This window comes from Artemia franciscana, chromosome 7, assembly GCF_032884065.1.
Source record: "Artemia franciscana chromosome 7, ASM3288406v1, whole genome shotgun sequence".
Classification (NCBI taxonomy): Eukaryota; Metazoa; Arthropoda; class Branchiopoda; order Anostraca; family Artemiidae; genus Artemia; species Artemia franciscana.
This window is the reverse complement of record NC_088869.1, coordinates 51,845,667-51,870,720: the sequence shown is the minus strand read 5'-3', so window position 1 is coordinate 51,870,720 and position 25,054 is coordinate 51,845,667. Positions and strand designations below refer to the sequence as shown.

Sequence of the window (25,054 nt, the reverse complement as noted above, 5' to 3'; positions counted from 1 at the left end):
AAATATTAAGAGAGCTATTTTGTTCAGTTTTGTTGAAAGGTCCAGTAATTATGTCTTAGGGGATGTCAACCTCCCCACAGTCCTCAGGGCAAAGGCTATAATTAGGCAACTCGTTCATTGTTTACATATAGTTTATGTTATTGATAAAGGTAGGCTTGTCTGAACTCTACTTTCCATGAAGACGAAGGGTATTCGGGTGAGCCTTTCAGAGAATGTTGGGAGGAGTGTTGAACTAAATCAAAAGAGGTTATGCGTTTAAGGAAAGTCAAAAGGGCGTAACTCAGGAATAACTGAGTATACTAATTTGGAAAATTCAAGAAATGATAAGGGAGATGATGAAAAAGTCAGTCTTTCCATGCTCCCAATACTACTAAAACTACCACCATTATTACTACCTCACTACTCCATTTACAATATTGAGGGGAAATTCGAACTAAATCAAAGTAGGCTATATGCATGCACATTATCAAGAAATCGCATTTCAAGAATTGATTTGGGTGTTAAGTTGGAACTTTCACAGATTGCTTCAAGGGGAAGATCATCTGGCCAAAAGACAATATGTACACACTACTGCTAGTACTACTGTTACTACTACATTCACTACCACTACTTCTTCTACATTTACAACTACTACTTCTTCTATTACAACTACTTGTAAGGCTAAGAGCGTTGGGATGAAAATTTCAAGAAAAATATGAACATAGAGGTTATCAAAAGGACATATCAGCAATGTTATAGCAATGGTTAATAGTATTAAGTTGAAACTTCCTGGACTTGATGAGAGGGATGTTCTACTGACCAACAGGCAATATGGTAATACTACTGCTGCTAGTAGTACTGCCCCTATTACTATTAACTCTACTTCTACTAATATTAATACTACTACTACTCTGACTACTATTACAACTATGCCCAAGGGCATGACGGTGAAACTTTCAAGGACTTTCTAAGGGGGAGGTTAATTGAATCACAACACACCTTCTGTATGCCGGTTGTCAAAAGGATGTAAAAGCAATATTTTAGAAACAGTTTGGTGTGTGAAAGTGAAAATGCGTGTGAAAGTGAACTCATTTTTGGCTTAATGGAGCTCTCTACTTTTCTTGCAATTCTTTTTTGTTGTGGAAAAAGTTTTTAAATTAATATCATGCAAGTATAGGACCTCTGCTCAGGTTCTTCAGCTGAAAGTTCAGCTGAATCAAGTTCAGCTGAATCAAGTTCAGCTGAATCTTTGCTAAAGTTCAACTGAATCAAACGCTTCCACATAGTCTATAAAACTGAGGACTGAAGGCAATTGATGACTCAGGCACTTCTTGGTTGTTAATCTAAGAGTGAAAATTTGGCCGACGTGTCCTCTACCCTTCTTAAAACCACACTGTTCTTCTCTTAAAACTAAATCTACAGTATCTCTAAGTCTAAAAAGTACCACCATACTACCTGCAGAAACCAGGTTAATACCTCTGTAATTATCATATTCAGTCTCATCACTTTCTTATGGAGAGATTTAATTAGAGCTTTCCTAAAAACGATAGGTACTTCCCTTTTTTCATAAATCATATTCATAATCTTCAGTAACTTATCTCTTACCTCACAACCACCATATTTAAAAAAAAAGTTATTTACCAAACTATACAGCACCCAGTGCCTTATTATTTTTTTTTTTTTGTACTGTCACTAATTCTTCCTAAAAAATTAATCTTCCTTCACATCCAAACTTTCACAATATTTTTCATTCTTTTTTATCCTTTGTTTGTTTTCAACAGTTCCCTCAATATGCACTGAAAGTTTCTGATACCTCCGTTTGACGACCTGCATATAAATAGTGGGTTTTAATTTAGTTTAAAATCCTTTAAACATTCCCTGAAATTAGGTAATGTAGCTGGAGAAGTAATATTAGCAGCATACAAATGTTTCCTTTCGGTTCCTACAACAAGCTCTGTGCGTTTAAACTTAATACTTCAAGCCAATAAAAACTAACTTTATTTCAAATGGGTCATCAGAATACGAAACTTGGCAAACAAAGAAAGAGGAAAGAAAAGTAGAAAAATTAGCCAGTGGATAGAGAGTGTGTCTATCAAATATAAAAGGAGCGGCCCAAAAACGTTCCTTGAAGATGAATGGGACTTGAGTAAGCAAGTAAGATAGAGGGTAAAATTTCAAAAAACAGTTCTTAAGATATTGCTTATATGCCCTTTTGACAACCTGCATACACATAGTGTGTTTTGATTTATTTGAAACTCCCCCTAAGCACTCCCTGAAAATTTTACGTTAAAGCCAATAGACCCAGTAGTAGCAGTAGTAGTATGTACATAGTGCCTTTTGATTAGTTCGAAATCTCCCTCAACATACCCGAAAAGTATCAAGTTAATCCTCTAAGCCGTTCATGATATATTGCTGATACACCATTTTGACAATCCACATGCTCGTAGTCTTTTGATTTAGTTCAATATCCCCATAAACATTCCCTGAAAGCTTCACCTTAATGCCCTTAGCCTTAGTATTAGTCATAATAGAAGTAGTAGTAGTAGTAGTGGTAGCAGTAATAGTAGTACAAGTAATATAAGCGTGCATATATTGCTATATAGTCAATTGATCATCCACTCATTATTCAGTAGAAATTCCAACTTGATACCCTATTTCATTCCTGAGATACGCTATTTTCACCATCTTTCATGTACATAGTGTGTTTTGTTTAGTTCAACTTTCCCCTTAGCATTCCCTGAAATTTTCACCTTAATACCTTAGATTGGTTAGTAGCATGAGTCTTAGTAGCTGTAGTAAGATAGTAGCTGTATTAGCAGTAGTACTAACATTAGTAGCAGTAGTACTATGCACATATTGCCTTTAAGTCAGTTGAGCATCTCCCTCATCATACCCTGGAAATTTCAACTTAATATGCTAAGCCGCTCGTAAGATTTTGCTGGTACGCCCTTTGGACAACCTGTATTTACATTGTGTGTTTGATTCGGTTCAAATTCTTCCTTGATATTTACTGAAATTTTCACCTTAATATCTTCAACCTTAGTAGTAGTTTTAATAAAAGTAGTTGTTGTAGCAGCAATATTAGTAGTAGTGGTGATGGTAGTAGTAGTATCAAGCGCATGTTGCCTTTTGGTCAATTGATCATCCGCATCTTCATAGTTATTGGACCCAAGTATACTGAACAAAACAGCTATTTCAAAATTTTGATCAGATGTCTTTGGAGAAAAAAGGTGCGTAGGAAGAAGGCTCGTTGCTCTCCAATCACTTTTAACTTTTAGATCGTATCTAGAACTTTTAATTTCCAATCGAATGAGTCCTTTCCGAGACTTTTACGACAACTCCTTCTATACGAAGTGCCTTGGTTTAAAAAAATGATAACATATTGTGCCCACTTTACTCTTTACTTAGGCAGCGCTATGACTTGCATATGCATATGATTTTGCATATGATTTTTTTTTCTACTAACCAATAATAAGGTCATCCAAATTATAAAATAGTGGCCCATGTAAATCAACCCCTGTTAAACCATCTCCGTTCAACTTAACTCCTGTGCAACTTATCCCTCATTTTATTCAACTCCGATGAAATCCAACTGTCATGCCAATCAACCCATTTCAGCTCAACCCCAATTGAATTAAACCCCTGCAATAGTTTAGGCTAGGTTGGATGGGGGTTAACTTAACGGGGGCTAAACGACATGGGGTTGAGTTGAACTACACTGATTCAGTTCGATGGGGGTTGAATTAAACAATGTTTCAGTTGAACGAGGGTTGAGTTCAACACGGGTTGAGTTAAATGGTTTAGTTGAACAGGATTGAGTTAAACGAAGGCTGAGTTACACGCCCACCTATAAAGTGTAATGAAATGAAGTTGATATATAAACAAAGAGTCCAACACGATGAAAATAAAACCATATTTGGAACCTTTTAAATGTTCCTTTAGCTTTTCTTTTCTCCGCAAAAGCATATTCAGACTAATTTGTTTTATCTGTTGTTGATTTTTTTTTATCCCTTTTTGACAACAAACAACAAAGAGAGGTAAAACTCAACAAAAAAAAAAAAAAAACGTCAGATGAGACTGTGGCCGGTAGAGACAAAAGAGATGAAAGACTAAAATAACGCAGAAATTTCGCCTGTATCTAAACTAGGCGTCCTCAACTCAAGATAAAAAGAAAAAACACTAAACTAAAAACAAATAAAACCACCACCAACAATAATAAATACAATTGTCGCTACTAATCCACGCAGAGAAAAGAAGCTATTAGAATTACTTCAATGAGAACATCAAAGCAACTGAGGAAAAATTATAAAAATTGAAATTAAGTTAACTATTCTGTTGCGAAATAATCCTCTTGTTAGCTAATATTGAAGCAACTCTTTTTGGTCCAGTAGGTAATCTTGTCTCCTAGTGATTTGTAAAATTTAAACTCCCTTATTGACTATTGGTTCATTTTTCAAAAGACAATCATAAATTCGGTCAATATTTAAATTCCCCGTGTCTCTATTTATTGAAAGATTAGCAAACATATGTTTTTTAAATTTTATAGCCTCCCACGCCCACTGAGAAAAACTCCTATCATTAGAAATAGCTGTGGCCTCATTAAATTGTATAAAATATTCAGGACGAAAGAATGTATGTTCAGCCAGAGCCGAAACAAAAGTTTCAGGAGGCTTTCTTAATTGTAGGGTTTTTTCTTTTGAGTTGCGATGCTCAATAAGTCTTTTAATAAATTGTTGGTGAGTTCTACCAATATAAAAATTTCCACAGTAACAAGGAATTTTATGCACCCCACTAACTAAATCTCCCCGGGTTAAATCCTTCCCAGAATTAAGGAAACTACCTAATGGTCTCACTGATTGGAAGCATGTATCAATGTTGTGTTTACGCAAAATTCGTTTAAGCATCTCCTCCAAAATACGTACAAAAGGCAAAGAAATGAAACTTTACAGCATATTTAATTCTGTACACTGTGAAACTCCAATAACTCTATTGTTATGTTTAATGCATCTGTTTTATTTATAAATGAATTTAATCGGGTGACCATTACAAAATAAAATATCCGTCAAATACAACAATTCAGAATCTAAAAACTCCTGGGAACAAATTTTGAAAGCTCTATCCACCAGTGCAATCACAACTCCTGGTTTCACTGAAATAGGGTGGCACGAATGAAAGTTCAAATACCTATCACTGAGTGTAGGCTTTCTATGTATTGGGAACAGTAAATGGAAATCAATTTTAATCAATAGGATATCAAGAAAAGGTAGTTTGTCATTTTCTTCAAACTCCACTGTAAATTTTACATTTTTATCAAAACTATTTAAATGTTCATGGAAAAGGTCTAAGGACTCTAAACCGTGTTTCCAAATGCAAACCACATCGTCCATGAATCTGCCCCAGAAACTAGGAGAGAGTCTAAAACTGCATATGGCGGAGGTTTAACTAGAGTCCATGAAGAGATTTGCCAACAAAGGAGAGAGAGATGCCTCCATTTATCACCTCTGAAATCAAAATAAAGAGAATATTCACTTGCAAGGATAAACAACTTCATAATGACTTCAATCTCCAAACTAGCCATGGTCACATCTTGTATCAAATCCAACTGCTTTTGTAATTTAATCCTTAATATATCTTCGCACTTTTTCACATTACAGTTCGAATACATGGAAACCACATCAAAACTACAGAGAATTGAATTCTCCTCCAATTTGAAATTTTTCAACTTCTTAGTAAGATCAGTGGAATTTTTTAAATATGATTTTTGTGTTCCTAAGAGTGGAAGCAATGCCACCGACAACCACTTTCCTAATTTTGCAACAGGTGATGAGAAAGTTTACACAATGGGACGGAGGTGACTCCTGTCTTATGAATTTTGGGTAGACCATAGATCTTGGGTGCGGAGCAACCTCTTATCCAAAGAGAGCGGAGTAACCTCTTGGATAAAATTAAAATTGTGGGGTAATGTGTAAATTGTTTTTCAGCGACTCCAATTCCTTTCTTATCGACTTCACTTATTTATCCGTAGGATCGAAATCTATTTTTTTTTTGTAAGTAGTGGTGTCAGAAATAATTGTATTCATTTTACGATCATAATCATCAGTGTCCATAATTACAACAGTGTTGCCTTTGTCTGCCTTAGTGATAGTAAGGACCTTATCGTTTTTCAAATCAGAAAGTATTTTAATGTCATTTTTTGTGATATCATTTTCAATTTTTCTCATGTTCAAAGTGTTTAGTTACCTTACGATCTCGGCTCTAAGCTCCCGGGGAGCCTCAATTTTATCAATAGAAGCCATAATTCCTGACTCTACCTTAGAAATTATTTTTGAATTGGAAATTGGAGTTGGAAAACAGAATTTAAAACTCTTCGACAAAACTGCCTCTTGTTGACTACTAAGAGGTTTAGATGACAAATTTTTAGTGGCAGGACCCAGACAAAAACGAGGATAAAAAAATATCCGAATCCTGGAACTTATCAAACAAATGTCTATTGAACTTGTCGGCCAAATCACCATGATTTCCATTTATCCTTTGACAAATGGCAATCATGGTGAAAAGATCTAACGGCCATTTCCTTAATTCTCAGAAAAGTTTTCGACAAAATTTAAGTCTTTGAAACGTCTTTGTTGTTCCTCGGAAGTCACGTAATTTAAAGCCATGAGGCTTAATTTGTTTTTTAATTATGAGTCATTTTCAGTGCCAAAATGGGTATTGATTCTAAAAGATTTAGAAATCACTGATTCCTTCTTGCAATTTTTTAAGAAAATTTGCTGATTTAGCAAATTTGCATGTTTTTTAACCAAAGAAAAATAATAATTGACAGAAGCGGCTAATTGTTGCTCGTACACTTGACGAATGAAAGTTCTTAAGCGGAACTGGCCAGCCATGACAACAAAAAACAAAGACAGATAAAAATAATAAAAAAAACATCAAACGAGACTGTGGCCAGTAGACAGAAAAGAGATGAAAGACTAAAATAACGTGGATATTTCGACCGTATCTAAACTAGGCGTCCTCAACACAAGATATAAAGAAAAAATACTAGACTAAAAGCAAATAAGTCCACCACCAATAATAATAAATGCAATTGTCGCTACCGATCCACGTAGGGGAAAGAAGCTTATATCAACAGAAGAATATCAAAGCAATTGAGGAAAAGTTATAAAAACTGCAACTAAGTAACTCTTCTGTCTTTCATTCCCTCTTTGTTTTTCTCAAAACTACTCAGATAAATTTTATTTTATTCTGTCTCATCGTGTGAGATTCATGGAAAGTGAAAAAGCTGTCTCTCAAGCTCATTTAAACAAAGGAACTGTGTGACGTCAGGCGTCAACTTTGTTTACTTTCCAATTGAATGTAGGTTAAATTTGTGAGTAAAATGACCTCATAAAACGTATTCAATGCACGTGATATAACCGTTTTATACTGCTTTTTAAATATCTGGTTGAATCTTTTCATAATTTATAGATGTTATGGTAATCATTCAATTCAAGAGAAACAAGTTTGGTTTGTATGCATGTTAATTTTCTGAAAACCCTTAGATAATCCCTTTTTCAGCCATTTTCACAAAGTTCCCCTAAGCTATATTTTTTTTCAAATTAATCTAATCAGATTCTGATTAGATTACTCTTCTTTTTCGCTGAAAGTTGTAAACCAATACAATTACTTCATACGCCAGTCTAAAACACATGACGAAATCGTATCCATATGAACCAAGGGTGTTACGTGACTCCATCTGAAATAGAGGCATGAAAAAAAGTTAAATTTCTTTGTTTTTTATTGTTCATTTTAAAAATCAGTGAGATTAGATTCACTTTCAGATAAAGCGTTAAATTACAAGTTATAATTATTATTTTATATGAAACAGTCTGGATGATGGCATAATTATTCAGCTTTTCCAGGTCAAGATACTTGAAACTCACCTCAAAACACTCAGTATAAATAAATTTGTGTTAAAAAAATAGTAATTACTTTTATTCTTCAAACTATTTCCTTCTCCGAACTTTTTTTGTAGCAAGTTTTTGAACAGCTTGTATTAAGAAAAGTCTCATTAGGAAAATTAAGAATATGAAAACCGAAGTTATTTCTCTTTAAGTGGTTTACTTCTTTGAGTTTGGGCTTGTCCCAGACTTGATGCTCAATTTACGAAATTTTGACTTTATAGAAAGAGTCTTCTTGCTGGAAAACATGTATTGTCAGTTTTGAAAGCCAAGTTGAACTGAGAGTGTTTAGCTGAACTGAGGGAACAAAGGTCCCCCCTCCTCATGTTGTACCTTATATTTTTAATTTCAGCAATCAATTCTATTACAAGATTTTCTTATTCCAAGAAGCTAGCCTTCTTCTCCAGGGGAATTACCCGATTCTCACTTGCAATTCAGTTTGGCTGTGACCTAACATACTGATGACGAACACCTTTTATCAGTTGACAATGACAAGTTACTCAGTAAGATGACAAACAAAATATGTATAGCCAGTTTTGAAAAAAAAGCTAAATTGAGGGGACACTTTTTAAGTATCTGTCAATTGATACCATTTAGTGTTTGTATGAAAATACCTTACAACTGTCTGTTGTCGGTACTGTTTGTCATTGGCACAACCAAAAGACCTTACATTAGTTGATTCCAAGTACGGGTAAAATTACATCTAAAAACCCTTGATAGCTTAGATTTCTAGATGTCTTCTTAAATAGGGTAAAATCATCCTTTTCTGATAATGATTTAAGTATTTTGTTCTCATATCTAAATGTGCTGATATGCTCTCCTTCTGTTTGCAAAGATCCGGGGTCGGACCAGGGGCGGATCCAGGATTTTTTTTAGCAGGGGACGCAAAATATCTTATTCCGATAAATTTGCGAACAAAAAAATACCAGTAATTTAAAGAGAATCTCAACGATTATACGCCATAGGTAGCATGTGGAAATGGTCATAAATTTAATCTAAAATCTGATGAGGGTTAAAGTTCTAACAAATCTGCTGGAATCGAAATGGTGTATAAATATTAATAGAAAAAATAGTAAGTTATAATAACCCCCCCCCCCATAAAAAAAAGAATCTGTTCACCCTCTACGAAAAATATGGTATTAAATATGACAATATGATATTATCCCCAACTCTACCACTACGTTAGGGGGAGGGGGTTGCCCCGACCTGGATCCGCCACTGGGTCGGACTTAGCTGTGGTAATTATTAAATGATTATGTTTATCTTTTTGAATGTTCTTATCTGCACGTAAAATCTTTGAAAACTCGTAACGTTTTAGATTCTTAAGATACTATACGTTTAACTCTTTGAACGTTCAAAAAGTAATTGTTGATTCCAGTTAATGTCAAAATAGTCTGGCTTTTTTGTTTACATCTCTGACTACTCCAATTTGCTAATTGTAGTTTGGTGGAGGGGCAGGGGCTCATAGACTCAGCTGTTATTCGTTCATTTGTTTGCTCAACATCTTTCCCTTATACTTCTATTAATAGACGCCTAAATGCTAACTTTCAGAGATAGAGCTAGCTAAGGAGAGGTCACTGCCCTTCTTATTGCTTCCAATCATAGAGGACAGTCATAAGAATGTCCAACAAAAAGAATAGACATATACTACCAGTTTGGTAGCTTTGGGCCAGGGAGAGAGGGGGGCCTAGCAGCGCTGCAGAGCCAAACGGCGGACCTCAAGTAGCTGATGGATCAATTAGGTTCGGGTGTAAGGCAGCGTTGCTGCATAGCCAGCTTACGGTAGACTAATATTTTTTGAGTAGTAATAAACCATACTTCTTCCGAAGTGTTATAGCATGCTTAAGCCTTTCTTACAGGAGAATGTCAAGATGAAGGTAGGGAAGTTTTTTGGTGTAGGGGGTTGCTTGGAAATTCAAGTACTATGGGTTCAACTTTTTGCTTTTTTTGTTTGAACTAAAGGCATGTCTTGTAATTTTTTGATAACTGATGCCAAAGTGATCAATTTCAGGAGTAGAACTGGTTTTTGAGCCTTCTTCCCCACCAAGAGACCCGTCAATGCTACCCCCGCCTAGCATCGATGTTACTACTATATTGGAAGAAGAAGAAGACCCTTTAGAAAAAATTGAGAGTGTTTTAAGTCGGCAATCAGGCGACAACTCTTCATCGGAGTGTAATCTAATCCAAAGCAAGGTAGAGTACAGTTACTACCTCAGATAAGGGAGAACTAAATGCGGAACACTTAAGCAGCTTATAAAATAGCTAAGAAATGGAGTTACTATGAATTCCACAGTTGATTTATACTGAATGCCTTCTTCCCCGTGCTTATTTTGAAACAACGACTAGATCATTCCAGTTAAAGAAATTGAAGTTGCTATAATGCTTTAACCCATTTGAAGTAATTATGTCCAAGTGTTATACAATTGAAATGATGCAAAAATTAATTAGCATAATGATACTTAGATGACTGAAGATTCTTTAGATCATTGGTTCCCAAACTATGGGTCTTGACCCAGTGGGTCGCGGTCGCGAGCATTAATATTGGTGATTGTCAGATTCCATAGGGGCGAGTATTGGAACTTATTTGTTCTCATTGAAATGAAAAAAAAACTTCTTTTTTTTGCAAGTGTTACCAATTTGAATGAAAGACTGTTAAAATAAGAAACATAACCTAAATAAATTTTTGTTTTATTACTTACATAACTACACCTGCAAGTTTTTTTTTACAAAGCTATTTCAATGGGAAGGATGTATTTGTTTCCGATTTTTCTTCATTACAGTTTCAGCATAAACTTCAATTTTAGTTTCTTTAATCGCAGTGAGTTTGTAATATCCAATTTATTTCTGTATTTAGTTTTAATATAAATTATAGACGAATCTGGCCTCGCATAGATATGAGCTAGTAAAGAGGAGGAACACTTTCACAGCTTAATCAAACAGGCAAGGATAGTTATCAGTAACTGAGAGCCAGAATTTGGATCAAAACTTTTTTTCAGTGAAGTATCTTCTGATAAATCAATGAGTTTTTCACTTGCTTTTGTTGACATACTAGTTGGTATGTGGTCTTGACATGGGTTACAAATCCAATTCAACGAATCAAACTTTTCTGTCTCTTCTCCAAAATACTCGTAAAAGCTTTTTTTTCACAGTGATAAATGACTGGGAATTCATCTTAGGCTGCACTCTATTTTCAATAATAAAAGTTTCAAATGTTTCAAAACTAATCATACTTGCCATTATCAATGCAAGTTTTCAACAGCATAAGCTTTTTCATGAATGCTCGAATTTTATCGTGAACTCCGAAAATGTCTGATCCGTTTGAGTCTTGTAAATACAAATTGAGCTCGTTTAATTCGGAAAAAAATATGGCCTAATAAGAGAGCTTGAGAATGAGTTCGTCGTCCAATAGATGTTTTTATATATTCAGTTTTTCCTTCGAAGCGAATAGTAACTTCATTATACAATTTCATTTTGTGTCAGTACTTTTCTCCTGGATAACCAGGGGGCTTCTGTGTGCAGAAGAAGAGATGTATCGTGGCTACCCATTTCTTCACACATTTTTTTTTAAATAGGCGGGCTTGTAAGGGTTTTGTTTTAATATAATTCACAGTCTTTACAGCTGTATCAAACACTGTTTTGAAATCATCGGGCAGTGCTTTTTAAACCAGTGCTTCTCTATTAAGGCTACAGTGTGTCCACAAAGCACACGGACTTTATTCAAGAACTCTTGTAACTACACTGCTATTTTTCTCGCAAATAGTCGGCGCACTGTCAGTGTATATACCAACATAGTTTTTCCACTGTAAAACTTTTTGCTTTATTCAGAAATCAGTTGTATAAAATCACCTCAGCAGTTCCATGACTTATTGGCTTGTAGGACACGATATCTTCATGCGCGTCGTTCTGCCATATCTAACGCACACAAACAAGCGGTTGAGACAGGTCTTGCACGTTGATAGACTCATCTAGTTGCAGAGTATAAGATTTACAACCTCTTCTCTCTAAGACAGCAAGAGGGTGGGTCCCAAAATCGGAAATTTTTGTTAGATATGTCGGAGCCCAGTCAACTTTGGGAACCCCAGCTCTAGATGCATTTTAACAGAAGGGCTTAGTAAAAATAAGAGAATTACATTGACCAAAGTTTCACACTTAAAGTCATAATGACTAGGATCTGAATAATAAGAGACCTCAGTTCTTTTTTCTAAGATTATAAACAGGGATTTAACTGGTGGAAAATCCTTAGTGAAGATCCTATTCTACTGCGGTTTTCCAGGTAAGTTTACTAAAATGATTAGTGTTATGTACGAGAATGAAATTGCTGTAGTTAAAGGAAGAAGTTAGGTTAACCTCGGCGTGGACTCAGGAGCAAAGTACGGTTGTGTCCTATCCCCGTTTGCAAATATTATTTTAATTTTCTTTTTACTATAGAACAGTGTCTGCATTTCCATAGGGAAGCTGAACAGTTGAAACTAATAAGTATTAATCTCTATCCAAGAGTAAAAAAAAAATTCTTATATAAAACATAACACATAACTACATAAAAATTCACGTAATGTTCACAAAACCTAGCTACTTTAACCTAAAATTTAAAGTGCGGAGTATAACTTTTTAGACCTTAATTTAATTTTTTTAGAAATTCTTAGACATTAATTGTTTTTGTTGATATCTCTCCTCTCTGTCATCTCTTATCTTGTATACAATTTTCTCGATATCCTGTTGTTTACAAAACTTCTCTTAATCGATTCGAATTGGGACTTCTGTGTTCTATATTTTTGCCTTTATATCGGTTTTGACATTGTATATCTAAATATTAGTTACATAAAAAGGAGTTAATTACAAGAAAAGTGCATTATATCAGGGTAAAAATAACCCGGAACAGTTTATTAGTTTTTCGTTGTTTTTTTTTTCTTTTTGTCAGAACAACAGCGAGAGAAGAGAGACACCATAGGATCTGGGCGATTCTACGATTCGTCGGTGATTCTGGGTGATTCGATTAAATTACTGTATCAGAGACACGATACAATTTTTATAATTAAAAAAAACTAATAGACTTTTCTTGGTTAATTTTACCCTGATATTACCTGATATTACCCTGATTTTACCACTTTGCTTGCAATAAACTGCTTTCTATATATCCAATATTTAGACATACAATGTCAAAACCGTTATAAAGGCAAAAATACAGAACACAGAAGTCCCAATTCGAATCGATTAAGAAAAGTTTTTTAAACAACAGGATATCAAGAAAATTGTATGCAAGATAGAGATAACAGGGAGGAGAGATATCAACAAAAACAATTAATGTCTAAGAATTTCTAAAAAAAAAAAGTTAATGGCTAAAAAATTATCAAACAGTTCGTGGTAACGAACTGTAGTAAAGAGCGACCCGGCTCAATAGTAACCAAAACTTTAAATAATGGAATTTTGATGCTAAAAGATACATCAAAAGAATCGGTTTTTAATGCTGATTTTAAATATATAATCAAATTTATTTATAATCAAAGTTTCATCAAATTTAGTCTTTGTGATCAAAAATTACGAGCCTGAGAAAATTTGCCTTATTTCGTTTAATAGGGGGAAACACCCCCTAAAAGTCACAGAATCTTAACGAAAATCACACCATCGCATTCAGCGTATCAGAGAACCCTGTAGCGAAAATTTCAAGCTCCTATCTACAAAAATGTGGAATTTCATATTTTTGGCCAGAAGACAGATCACGGGTGTGTGTTTATTTGTTTGTTTGTTTTTTTGTTTTTTTTCCCAGGGGTCATCGTATCGACCAAGTGGTCCTAGAATGTCGATAGATGGCTCATTCTAACGGAATTGAAAAGTTCTAGTGCCCTTTTTAAGTGACCAAAAAAATTGGAGGGCACCTAGGCCCCCTCCCACGCTAATTATTTTACCAAAGTCAACGGATCAAAATTCTGAGATTGCCATTTTATTCAGCGTAGTCGAAAAACCTTATAACTATGTCTTTGGGGACGACTTACTCCCCCACAGTCCCCGTGGGAGGGGCAACAAGTTACAAACTTTGACCAGTGCTTACATATAGTAATGGTTATTGGGAAGTGTACAGGCGTTTTCAGGAGGATTTTTTTGGTTGGGCGGAGGGGTTGAGAAGAGGTGGATATGCTGGGGGAACTTTCCATCGATAATTTTTCATTGGGGAAGAAAATCTACATGAAGGGAGCGCAGGATTTACTAGCATTATTTAAAAAAAAACAATGAAATAATAAATATGAAAAAGTTCTTTCATCTGGAAGTAAGGAACAGCATTAAAACTTAAAACAAACAGAAATTATGACCCATTTGAGGGGCTCACCTCCTCCTAATACCTCGCTCTTTACGCTAAAGTATTTTTAGTAATTTCAGCTATTTATTCTACGGCTTTTGTGATTCTGGGGTCATTCTTATTTAATTGTGACAAAATTTAAGCTTTAGTGTTAAGAGCGAGGATCTGACAAGGGGGCGAACCCCCTCATATATGTAATAAAAATATGAGAATACAAAAGTTCTTTACGTAAGCTAATTTATAAGTTACGTAAATCTTTTACTAATAAAAATATTCTTAAAAAATTAAAAGTTCTAGTTGCCTTTTTAATTAACCAAAAAATCGGAGGGCAACTAGGCTTCCTCCCCCGCTCTTTTTTTCTCAAAATCATTCGATCAAAATTATGAGAAAGCCATTTAGCAAAAAAAAAAAAATGCAAATTTCGTTTTAATTCTTCCTCTGCGGAGAGCCAAAATCAAAACATGCATTGATTCAAAAACGTTCAGAAATTAAATAAAAAAACAAGTTTTTTAACTGAAAGTAAGGAGCGACATTAAAACTTAAAACGGACAGAAATTACTTCGTATATGAAAGAGGCTGCTTCCTCATCAACGCCCCGCTCTTTACGCTAAAGTTTTTTACTGTTTTAAAAAGAAGAATTGAGAGAAAGAGTCAAACTTTAGCGTAAAGAGCGGGGCGTTGATGAGGAAGCAGCCTCTTTCATATACGAAGTAATTTCTGTTCGTTTTAAGTTTTAATGTCGCTCCTTACTTTCAGTTAAAAAACTTTTTTTTTTTATTTAATACTAAGAAAGGGAGCGGATACTGGGTAATTTTCATAATCGAAACAAGGCTATTTTGTTGTTGTTGCCATTTGTAATATCTAGAAAAACCCCTTTGGGCCACTTTCAGGAGGAGGGAATTCTCCATCCCAACCCCCTTCGCTACCTCTAGCTATGTTTTCAACCATATTTTCTAATTTAAATAACAAAATAAACTGGTATAAGAAGTAAAATAACATAGACATCATTCGATTTATCCAGAAGTCGTGTAAGAAATTTTTGCAGTAACTTAATGGAGTAGACTTGTGAAGGTACTTCGAGATTCTCAAATATTACATATTTATATAAGTATCACTGTTTGCGAATTCTTATATTTTTCCGCCTCTTTGTGCATCTTCTTAATGAAAATGCTAGAAGACCGCCTTCAATTGCAACTTGGATGAAATTGCCCAGGGTAAAACACGAGGAGAGAGTAAGAGTGACATCAAAGTAACAATGGGATGTGGCCTAATTAATCAAACACTTAATCATAGTCGTTGGGCAGGTTCTAACCTAGGTTAAGGACTGAGATATGTTCATGGAGTGTGGAGATTTACCAAAGAGCTTGGCATTTTATAAGCTATCCTGTTGGACAACAATCATGACAAAAAAAAACTTCAAAATATACTCTCTAATGAGGATTAGGAATTTACCGACTGCATCTGTGTAGTGAGAAGTACTCGCTTCTGGTATCCGTTGTATAGGGCGATTTTTTTCAGAGCAGGACAGTAATTGACAGGGAGTTGCGGACAAATACCGTTTATACAAGTTGAGATTTGTGTCGCTCTTCTTTTAAATTCTGAAGTTCCTGTGTGAATTACAACGGAAAGAAAATATTGAAAACGGTAAAAACTTTAAATAGACAGTGGAACTTTGTAAAGATAGAAAAAATGTATGAATAATAATAAAAGTCCAAATATTTTGGCTTCACATCTGGAAGACTTTATCAACGGGAAAAAATGGAAGGAAGAAAAAAAGAAGAAAAATTACCTATAAACAAATAATAATAAAAACAAGAAAAGGAACATAAAACTAATTTTTCTTTGGAAACTATCGTATATTGGAGTAAGTTCAAATGTTTCCTCTTGGTTGGAATTATATCTTTCCGGTAGACTTATTTCAATCGATCTGCTTTACCAGAGCCCTTCTGAAGTAGAATATGGCGTCCATCAGGGATCTGTTCTTGAACCTGTTTTATTTTTATTTATATCAATGATCTGATTTCGTCAAGGTTAGGGTCAAGATCTGACGGAGTTAAGGTATCATTCGAAAACTCAGACGCACCTTCCCTAGTTTTATTCTGAAGCTTCTTTTTCTCTGCCTTGTCCAGTCATAATTTTCTTATTGCCCCGTTGCATGAATGTCTACTTTTTCTTCTGCACTGTGGTCTCTTTCTTTCATGCGTAACGAAGCACGGCGGCTGGTTATAGACACCAACCGTTTTCACCAAAACCGCTCCTAGGCCTACAGTCCATCTACATTCTTTTTTGTGCTTCTTTTGTCTCTCGTCAGCTTCATAGTAATCTTCAAAAACTCCTCAGTTTACTTTTGATTCATATCCATACAACCTTCGCTCTTCACATAATATCTGCATTCCTTCTACTCCTACTGTACGGTGTGATTTCAATCCCCTGATTGCTTGTCATCAGGTTTGAAATTCCCCACCTTTTTCAGTACAGAGATGCCACTCATTTTGAACTTTAAAAGAATTCTTAAGAACCAATTAGTTTAGAATCAGACAGAACATTTTTTTCTCTGTGGAGTTGATGTTCCCCCAGTATGTATTTCATGATATATGGTGGTCTTCTCTGCGCTTTGACTCTCAGGCCTCAGGTATGGTCTTTTTTTAATCTCATATTTTGTTTGGCGATTGACCTTTTTTTGATTTTTCCTTATATTATATTTTTTCGTTGATGTTGTATCCCCCATGTATCCCTAGCCATGGAGCCTTTCGAGGGGGAATAAGAGTATTGTGATTCCAAATTGTATTTATTGATGAATAAACTCTGAATTCTGAAAAGCAAAAAGGCATGATACCTGCGATGTTTGTCTGAACTTTTTTTTGATATGATATTATTTAAACAACCCCATGACTGCTATATAATACTTAACCACTCCATTCGAATTAGCTAAATTGCGAGACTTCTGTCGTTTTTCTTCTTGTTTTTTGTGTGGCGTTTTTGTGTTTATATTTTTTTATCGTCTTTTCATTGTTGTCTTCGAGTACAAAGTTACTTTATTTTTCAGTTTCTCCGAGTTATTTGTAGTGTATATTCATTTACTTTTTATTTATATATCTTTAGAACCTAAGAAGTCCTTTCCGACACGCTGAAGCTCAAACATATGGCGTATTTGGAGTTCGATCAGTATCGCGAAAAATTCAAACATTTCAGCTTCTAAGCTCATCAAGCATCACAGAAACCTCATCATCCACAGTTTTCACATGTAGAGAAACAACAGAATCTGAAGAGGTTAGTTGAGGTTGGCATAGATAAACTTATTAAGGCCAAGAAATTGGAATAATATCATGAAAAAGATTTCGTATGCAAGGAATGTCTTTCGTCTTTGTATTGTTTTTTTACGACAATCTTCTTTCTAGGACCTAAACCTTGATTTTTAAACAAAATCGTATACATATGTGTGTCATCTTTGGGCATTTTTTCACTCTTCAAGACCTCCCCTCCCCTTTATCGGACAAAATTCCATTCAAATAAATATGTTATCATTGTTTCCGACTATTAATTGCTTTTTTCGAATGTATATATACTATTTATCTCCCTCATTTTGGGTTATTGGCAACTTTGTTCAAGTTGATATAATTCCATTTAGGATAGGCCCTAGTTCAAAAGTACATAGAATATAGCAAGTAGTAAATTTCCTGACATCTTAAAGTTTAAAATCTATTAATGGTTTGCAGGCATTATTGTATAGACGATAATTATCGTCTTTGTCATTATTCTGATTATAATCATACAAAAAAAAATCGTTATTCATTACCTTCACCAGGGAAATTGTACACATGAAGAGTAAAATGATCGCCACTCTGCCTTTCCATTTGTAAAGAAAACCAAGTTAAATTTACAAATAAAAATTTTTAAATTTATATTTATAAATAACAGGTGAAACTTTGAATTAATACAATAAAAAACATATGCTAATAAACACCCGAATTGATAGATAGATAAATAAGTGTATTTTAAAGCCAAATATACGGCCATGAACACAGTTCAAAAACATAAACGAAAGGCACAAATAACATAAACTTTTATCAGCGATCATCATATAAAACCGTACACTCACTTTATGCTGGGATTTTTTTATTTATTTTTTTTATTTAAAAAATTTCCAGATACCTTGCTAATCTACAAATAAACTGAGGCGACGTACTGTTTAAGACATCTGGAAATATCAACTCATTATTTTCAAATATCACTTCCCTTATCTTAGAGAGCCCCTGGCACCGGCTTAAGCAATACACTAAATACTCCTCTTTAACTCTGCAAAGCGGGCAAGTGCATCTGTCTTCATTGGATTATCTTTCTTTAGAATTTCTTTAAAACGTTACACTAATTTGCAGGTAGATTAGCCGTGAACTCCATCCACAATGTCAAATTGTCAAATATCTAGCTGAGGTAGAACTCCTGCCCATAAACCACCTTAACATCTTTATTAAGCTTTAATGTTTCTGATTTTTTATCTCCTCACTCCATTTTTGGATTGCGGCTTCATGTCGTTAAAACTCCTTCCATTAGTAAGAACTTCCGGATGTGAAGCCGAAATCTTCCGGCGTTCATTACTATTTATTTTTTCAGTATTTTAATTAATTTTTGCCTGTTTTACCTCCATTATCAGTTTTTGTTCGGTGAGGAGTTGCCACGTAGAACTGTCCAGGCAAAATTTCCGAGAAGATTAATCGGCAAAGATGATATTAAAATTCTTTGCTGTGTCTTTCTGCCCAAAAATATAGTTCCTGTACATAAAGAAATTGGTTGTTAAAAACTGTCAAGAAACTCGGAAAGTATTTTTTAGTTTTCTTGGCTCACTAAAATTTATGTTATGCAACACTGCACCTGTCAAGTTGTATGCCAGGGGACCCGAGCTTCACTGGGTGATTGTTTTTTGTTTAAGACTGTTCCAAATCCAAATTGATCTCGACTTCGGGAAAATTTGTTTAGGGCCTTTAGTTTTGGACAAACATTTTTCATATGAATGGCGTCAAAAACATCCAGACATCCAATACCCTAATGGTTTTACTTTCTGCAGTGAAACTACGTGAGATGGTTTACTTTCTGAAAGAAATTAAGGGAGAGTTTTGCCAAACTCTTGCTTCTAAGGAAAGCTAGTTCGGAAACCCTTGAGTGTAGGAGATTTAGGTTGTGCCTTCATTTTGCAAAAAATATAATAGCGAACCCTCACACGGAAAGCATTTTCCCTAAAGTCACTCCCCATCCAGGTGCTGGCCGCTTCGAGCTATTTCTGAACCCATTCCCATTTTGTCCGCCATTCCCTGCTTTACCTCCGGATATGAAAAACCTTTGTCCTCAATACTACAGAAAAAATAAACTAAATATCCCGCTAGTTTCTCTCTTTTTTATCGGATGGTGGTGCTGCCCAGGTTTTTGTATTTATTCGGCACTTCGGGAATTGTGATAGTAATTTTAGGAAATGGATGTCATATCTTTCATATCTAACAGCGAATAAAATAAAATTAAAGTAAAGCTGTTTTGCGAAAAAGTTTAGAGATACTGTGTTTCTTTTTCCCGAGCGAAGCTTGATCCCCTGGTACTCTTTACTAATAATACTACCCAGATAGGTGGAACTATCCACTTGAATGTTTTTTGTTATTTAGCATCACCTCTTTGCCCACATTTATTCCCAGTCTAAGCGACCTAGTCTTTTTAAAACTGCTTCAAACGTATTTTTGCACTCTGAACCTTAAACATCTCCAAAAACGCTAAGATTCTTATCTAGGACGCTAAAATCACTTGAATAATCTAAGCCCGGGAGACTTTTTCCTGCCCACACTCTGGAAATGTTTAAAAACCAAATAACATTTTACTGCAGCCTTCTTTACTATCTAATTGGTCTCCCTTAGGGGGCTCTGAATTTTTTTTTTTATGTTTTAACGTAAATTGATAGATCAAACGTGAACAAATATTTTGTTGTGAGTAAGCAGTGGCGTCAATCGTAAGGGATGGTGGTAGAGGGCCTGTACACTCTAGATCCCCCCCTACCGAGATTTGGAAAATAATTTTTCCGAGGGCATGTTCCTTGAAAACTGAAAAACGACAAATTTACCCCCCCCCCCCCCCCCCCCTGGATGTCGAAAATACACCGACCCCCTCATTTTTCAGGAATTGACATCACTGTGAGTGAGACTGTACTTGGGGCCATATCATTTTGGGAAAGTAGATAATGATGAAACAATTGAGAGATAACATATTTTGAGCTAAGCATAACTAGGTGATACCACAAATAAACAGAGAGTGTACGAAAAAAGTTTTAGCTTAAAAACATTTCATTATTTTTACTATTTCATTGAAAAAAGAACCAATCAGATTTTTCAAATATGGGGATATTTCTCTCTCAAGAAATAAAGGATTTACAAAATATCTTAAGAAATAAACCAGTGGCATTAAAGTATAGTTTTTAACATCCAAGTATAAACATGTGATATAGTTTCGATGTTTACATGTACATACACAAATAATCACATTTACAAATACAATTGTTTAAAGACATTTTTGGAGAATAGATAATGATGAACTAAGTGAATTAAAACATCCCTTGGGCCAGGGGCAGATCTTGAGCAAAATCTGTGGGGGGCAATGTGACAAGGGCGTCAATTAGTAAAATCTTGTGGGGGGTTCAATGTAACAAAGATGCCAATAGTTGACCAAATTGACAAATTTATTCTAAAAAAAAGAGTGTAAAAAAGAAGAAAAAAAAACAGGAAAGAGGGCTTTAGAAAAATCCGCCAGTGCCTTGGGCTAGAGAAATATGTAAATATAATTTACAAAATGTATAAAATATTTGTAAACATTTACAAATACAATTGTTTTAAGACACATTTTAAAGAATAGATAATGATGAACCAAGTGAATTAAAATATCCCTTAGGACAGGGACAGATCTAGAGCAAAATCTTGGGGGGGGGGTGCAATGTGAAAAAGGTACCAATTGTTGACCAAATTGATAAATTTATTCTAAAAAAAGAAGAAAAAAACAGGGAAAGAGGGCGCCAGAAAAATCCGCCAGTGCCTTGGGCCAGAGAAATATGTAAATATAATTTATAAAATGTATAAAAAATATCCTATCTATAATTTTAGATAGGTATTTATAACTATATATAATTATAGTTATAATTTATATAATTGATCTTTGGATTTATAAGTATGTGATTTATAGTGCTATAATATAAACAAATTTAACTTATAAAATAATATAATATAAATTACTCAATTTATAAAATAAATTTTATTTGAAATATATAATCATAAATATAAAATATAATTATATCTAAAATAAATTTAGAATTTTTCTTATGAAATAGGAGATACAGAGAAATAGAGAGTTTACTTATCAAAATGATTTGACTTAAAAATCTTTTCGTTCTTTTTGCTGGCTTAAAAAAATAACACAAAAGAACCAATCATGCTCTGAATAATGTACATGCTTATCGTGAGAGACAAATTCAGTTCATAACTTAAAAGGGTTTTAAAACGTGTGGCTATTCGTCCTTCAGAAAATAGGAATAATGTGAAAGGGTTAAATACGTCACAAAAATAAACCAACGGAATTAAATTACGCTCTTAAACACGGAAATATAGGACAATATTATTTCGCTTTGGTAACAGTAGGAATTAAAATAATGTAATAAAAAACGATGAATGATAAGAAATATTTTCTCACTTGTGTTTGTGTACAAAGTTTATAAGTTCATGGATTCGTAGATCTTATGTTTTCCTTTTGGCTCAAAGTTTTTAAGTTGTATTAAATTGACTGTTTAATCAGAGTAAATATTGTGACTTGGGTGCTGAAAATTGAACTTTGAAATTATACAAAAATCGTCTGATAGTGTTGTATTAAATTGACTGTTTAATCAGAGTAAATATTGTGAGTTGAGTGCTGAAAATTGAACTTTGAAATTATAAAAAAAATCGTCTGATAGTGTTGCAATGTTTTTTCTGTTTTTCCTTACATTGCGTTGTAGTGATAAATTTCTTTAATTAGCACTTAATAAAAAAAAGAACATTAGTGCAATGTCCACGGTAGAAAAAGTAGCACTTATGGCGCATTTTAATGAGTACAATGAACGTACTGGTATATTGGCACAGCTAAATTGGTCAAGGGGGTACAATTATCCTCAGTGGTGTCATTTAGGGGGAGGACTATGCTCCCATAAATCTTTTTGCACTTCACTAGATTTCGGAAAATACCCTTTATTGGGTCGGGGGTCAATGAAAAATGTCATTTTTGTATTTTTAATTTTTAAAATGACAAATTTGCCCCCCCCCCCTAAGATATTGAAAAATGCATCCTCTCGCTAGTAAATTGATGCCACTGCTCATTCCCGGGCGCAACTTCTGTTAGAACGACATTTAAAGCAATGTATACACTATTTTTTTATGAAACACAGGTACACTTACTTTTTCAGGGAGGGGGACTACGCCTGTGCACTGTTCAAAAGATAATAATACCAAAAAGGGATTTATAATTTATTACCAATTTTGCTAAAGGTTCAAAGTTTAGTAGCTATACGGACAAATTAGCAGAAACTCAGACCAATTTTATTGCCTTATATAGTGGAAATTTGAAATTTAAAATACAAACTATCCGTGGGGATGAAATATTAGTGACTTCATCATTATTTAGCTCAGACGTCCAAAATGCAAACTTGTCTCTGGAGATTTTACACGATATTCAATTTGTAGAGGGACAACAGTCAGAACTACCAATGTTTTATTGTTTATAACAATATTGACTACAGCGTTTTAATGTTTACAACTGTGTTACAACAGTACCATCCGTTTAGTGTCAGGTATGAAAACCAGGAGCGCCAATTCACAAAATTATTATGGGGGGAGGTTTTATTCCTTTAATGAACATGGAAAAAAGTATATTTCGAAATCTAGGGGAAGGGAACAATTTTCTCTGATGAAAACGTGGCTCCTAAAAAGAACTTATATTTTATTATTATTGTTCGTAAGGGGCGCAAAAATCAAGAAACTTTAATGTTGAATTCAAGAGAGTCATGAATAAAGTATTAAAATAAACACACGCAGATACTTAAATCCAGAATACTACAATGAACAAGAACTTTCTCAGCAGAACCTTATGAATAGATTATTTTTTAAGACTCCAGGTTAAGTTAATTCTACCAAAATTGACTACAGGTGATTGGGCTTTTTATTATTAAAATGGGAATTTTAAAGCAGGCGCGTGTCCAGAAATTTGTCTTGAAAGGTAAGCTAAAGAATACGGCATTGGATTTTACAATCCCTACCGGCGATGCTGATCTCAGCTTCATGGCCCTTCAGCCAGGAACTGCAATGGGCCAGCCATCCTCTGCTTATGTACACTCTTCCTGTTTACCTTCCACAAATTTCTTCATCTTTAAAAGGGGGTTAAAATATATAATTTTAGCTATAAAGCAGTACGAAGCAGTACATTTCAAGAAAAATCATCTTCTGTGCTATATTTTATTATTACAAGATTTTTACATGATTATTTACTGCCTTAAAATGTTTTTCTCTTTCTTGACTAAAACATAATGAAACGCTCATACGGGCTCCACCAGGGAAGTTAAGCTATGCTGATGAAGCCTGAACTGTGTAAAAAAGAAAATGTGGAAGATGTAGTATATACTGTGCAGGGCTCCTTTATATATTCAACTTGTTTTAAAGATTTTGCAGAGATAGAAGGCTTAAGAAACGTTAAGCTGGTTCTAGAGGTATGTAGGACCTGGGTGGGTACTATATTCAGGGCTTACCGAAAAATTGTATATACACGCACCGCACCATAGCGCTAAAAGTATTGTGGACCATTAATGATGTAGTAGTAGCACTACAATTCTATTTTGGAACAAATTTTGGAACAAAAATCAATCAGCTCCATGCCAAAAGATGAGCTTGCGAGAGTTTGCCTTAGAAATTAAGAACAAGCAGTTCGACATTGCTGCACGCCGAAAAAAAGCTGCTTCGTCGGAGAGAGCTGCACACCAAAAAAATCTGCTTCTTCGGAGAGAGCTGCAAACCAGAAACTGAGCTTGTGTGAGTTTGCCTTAGAAATTAAGAACGAGCAGTTTGACATTGCTGCACACAAAAAAGAACCTGCTTCTTCGAAGAGGGCTGTGCACCAAAAACTGAGCTCGCGAGGTTTTTTTTTTAGTAATTAAGAACAAGCAGTTTAATATTGCTGCTCACCAAAAAGAGGCTGCTTCTTCGAAGGGAGCTGCACACCAAAAACTGAGCTTGTGAGAGTTTGCCTTGGAAATTAAGAACAAGCAGTTTGACTGCTGCACACCAAAAACTGAACTTGCAAGAGTTTGTCTTAGAAATTAAGAACAAGCAGTTTGACTGCTGCACGCCAAAAAAAGCTGCTTCTTCGGAGAGAGCTGCACACCAAAACTGAGCTTGCGTGAGTTTGCCTTAGAAATTGAGAACAAGCAGTTTGGCTGCTGCACGTCAATAAAAGCTGCCTCTTCGGTGAGAGCTGCACAACAGAAACTGAGCTTGTGTAAGTTTGCCTTAGAAAGTAAGAGCAAGCAGTTTGACTTTGCTGCACAATAAAAAAAAGTTTCTTTTTCGGAGAGAGCTGCGCACCAAAACTGACCTTGCAAGAGTTCGCCTTTGAAATTAAAAACAAGCAGTTTGAATGCTGCACACCAAAAAAGCTGCTTCTTCGGAGAGAACACCAAACACTGAGCCTATGACAATTTGCCGTAGAAATTAAGAACAAGCAGTTTGACTGCTGCCCACCAAAAAGAGGCTGCCTCTTCGATGAAAGCTGAACACCAAACCATGAGCTTCCGAGAGTTTGCCTT

General features: G+C 34.8%; 1 protein-coding gene across 7 annotated transcripts in view; it reads left to right on the top strand.

Annotated features, from left to right (window-relative positions):
* LOC136029439 (uncharacterized) overlaps nucleotides 1-25,054 on the top strand; it is a 180,616-nt gene that overhangs the window by 152,779 nt on the left and 2,783 nt on the right. For all 7 annotated transcript variants that reach the window (XM_065707839.1, XM_065707837.1, XM_065707840.1 and 4 more), the window contains 2 exons: nucleotides 9,931-10,112; nucleotides 17,314-17,481. In XM_065707839.1, coding sequence (XP_065563911.1) covers nucleotides 9,931-10,112; nucleotides 17,314-17,481 — 350 coding nt within the window. The remainder of the gene's footprint in view (nucleotides 1-9,930; nucleotides 10,113-17,313; nucleotides 17,482-25,054) is intronic.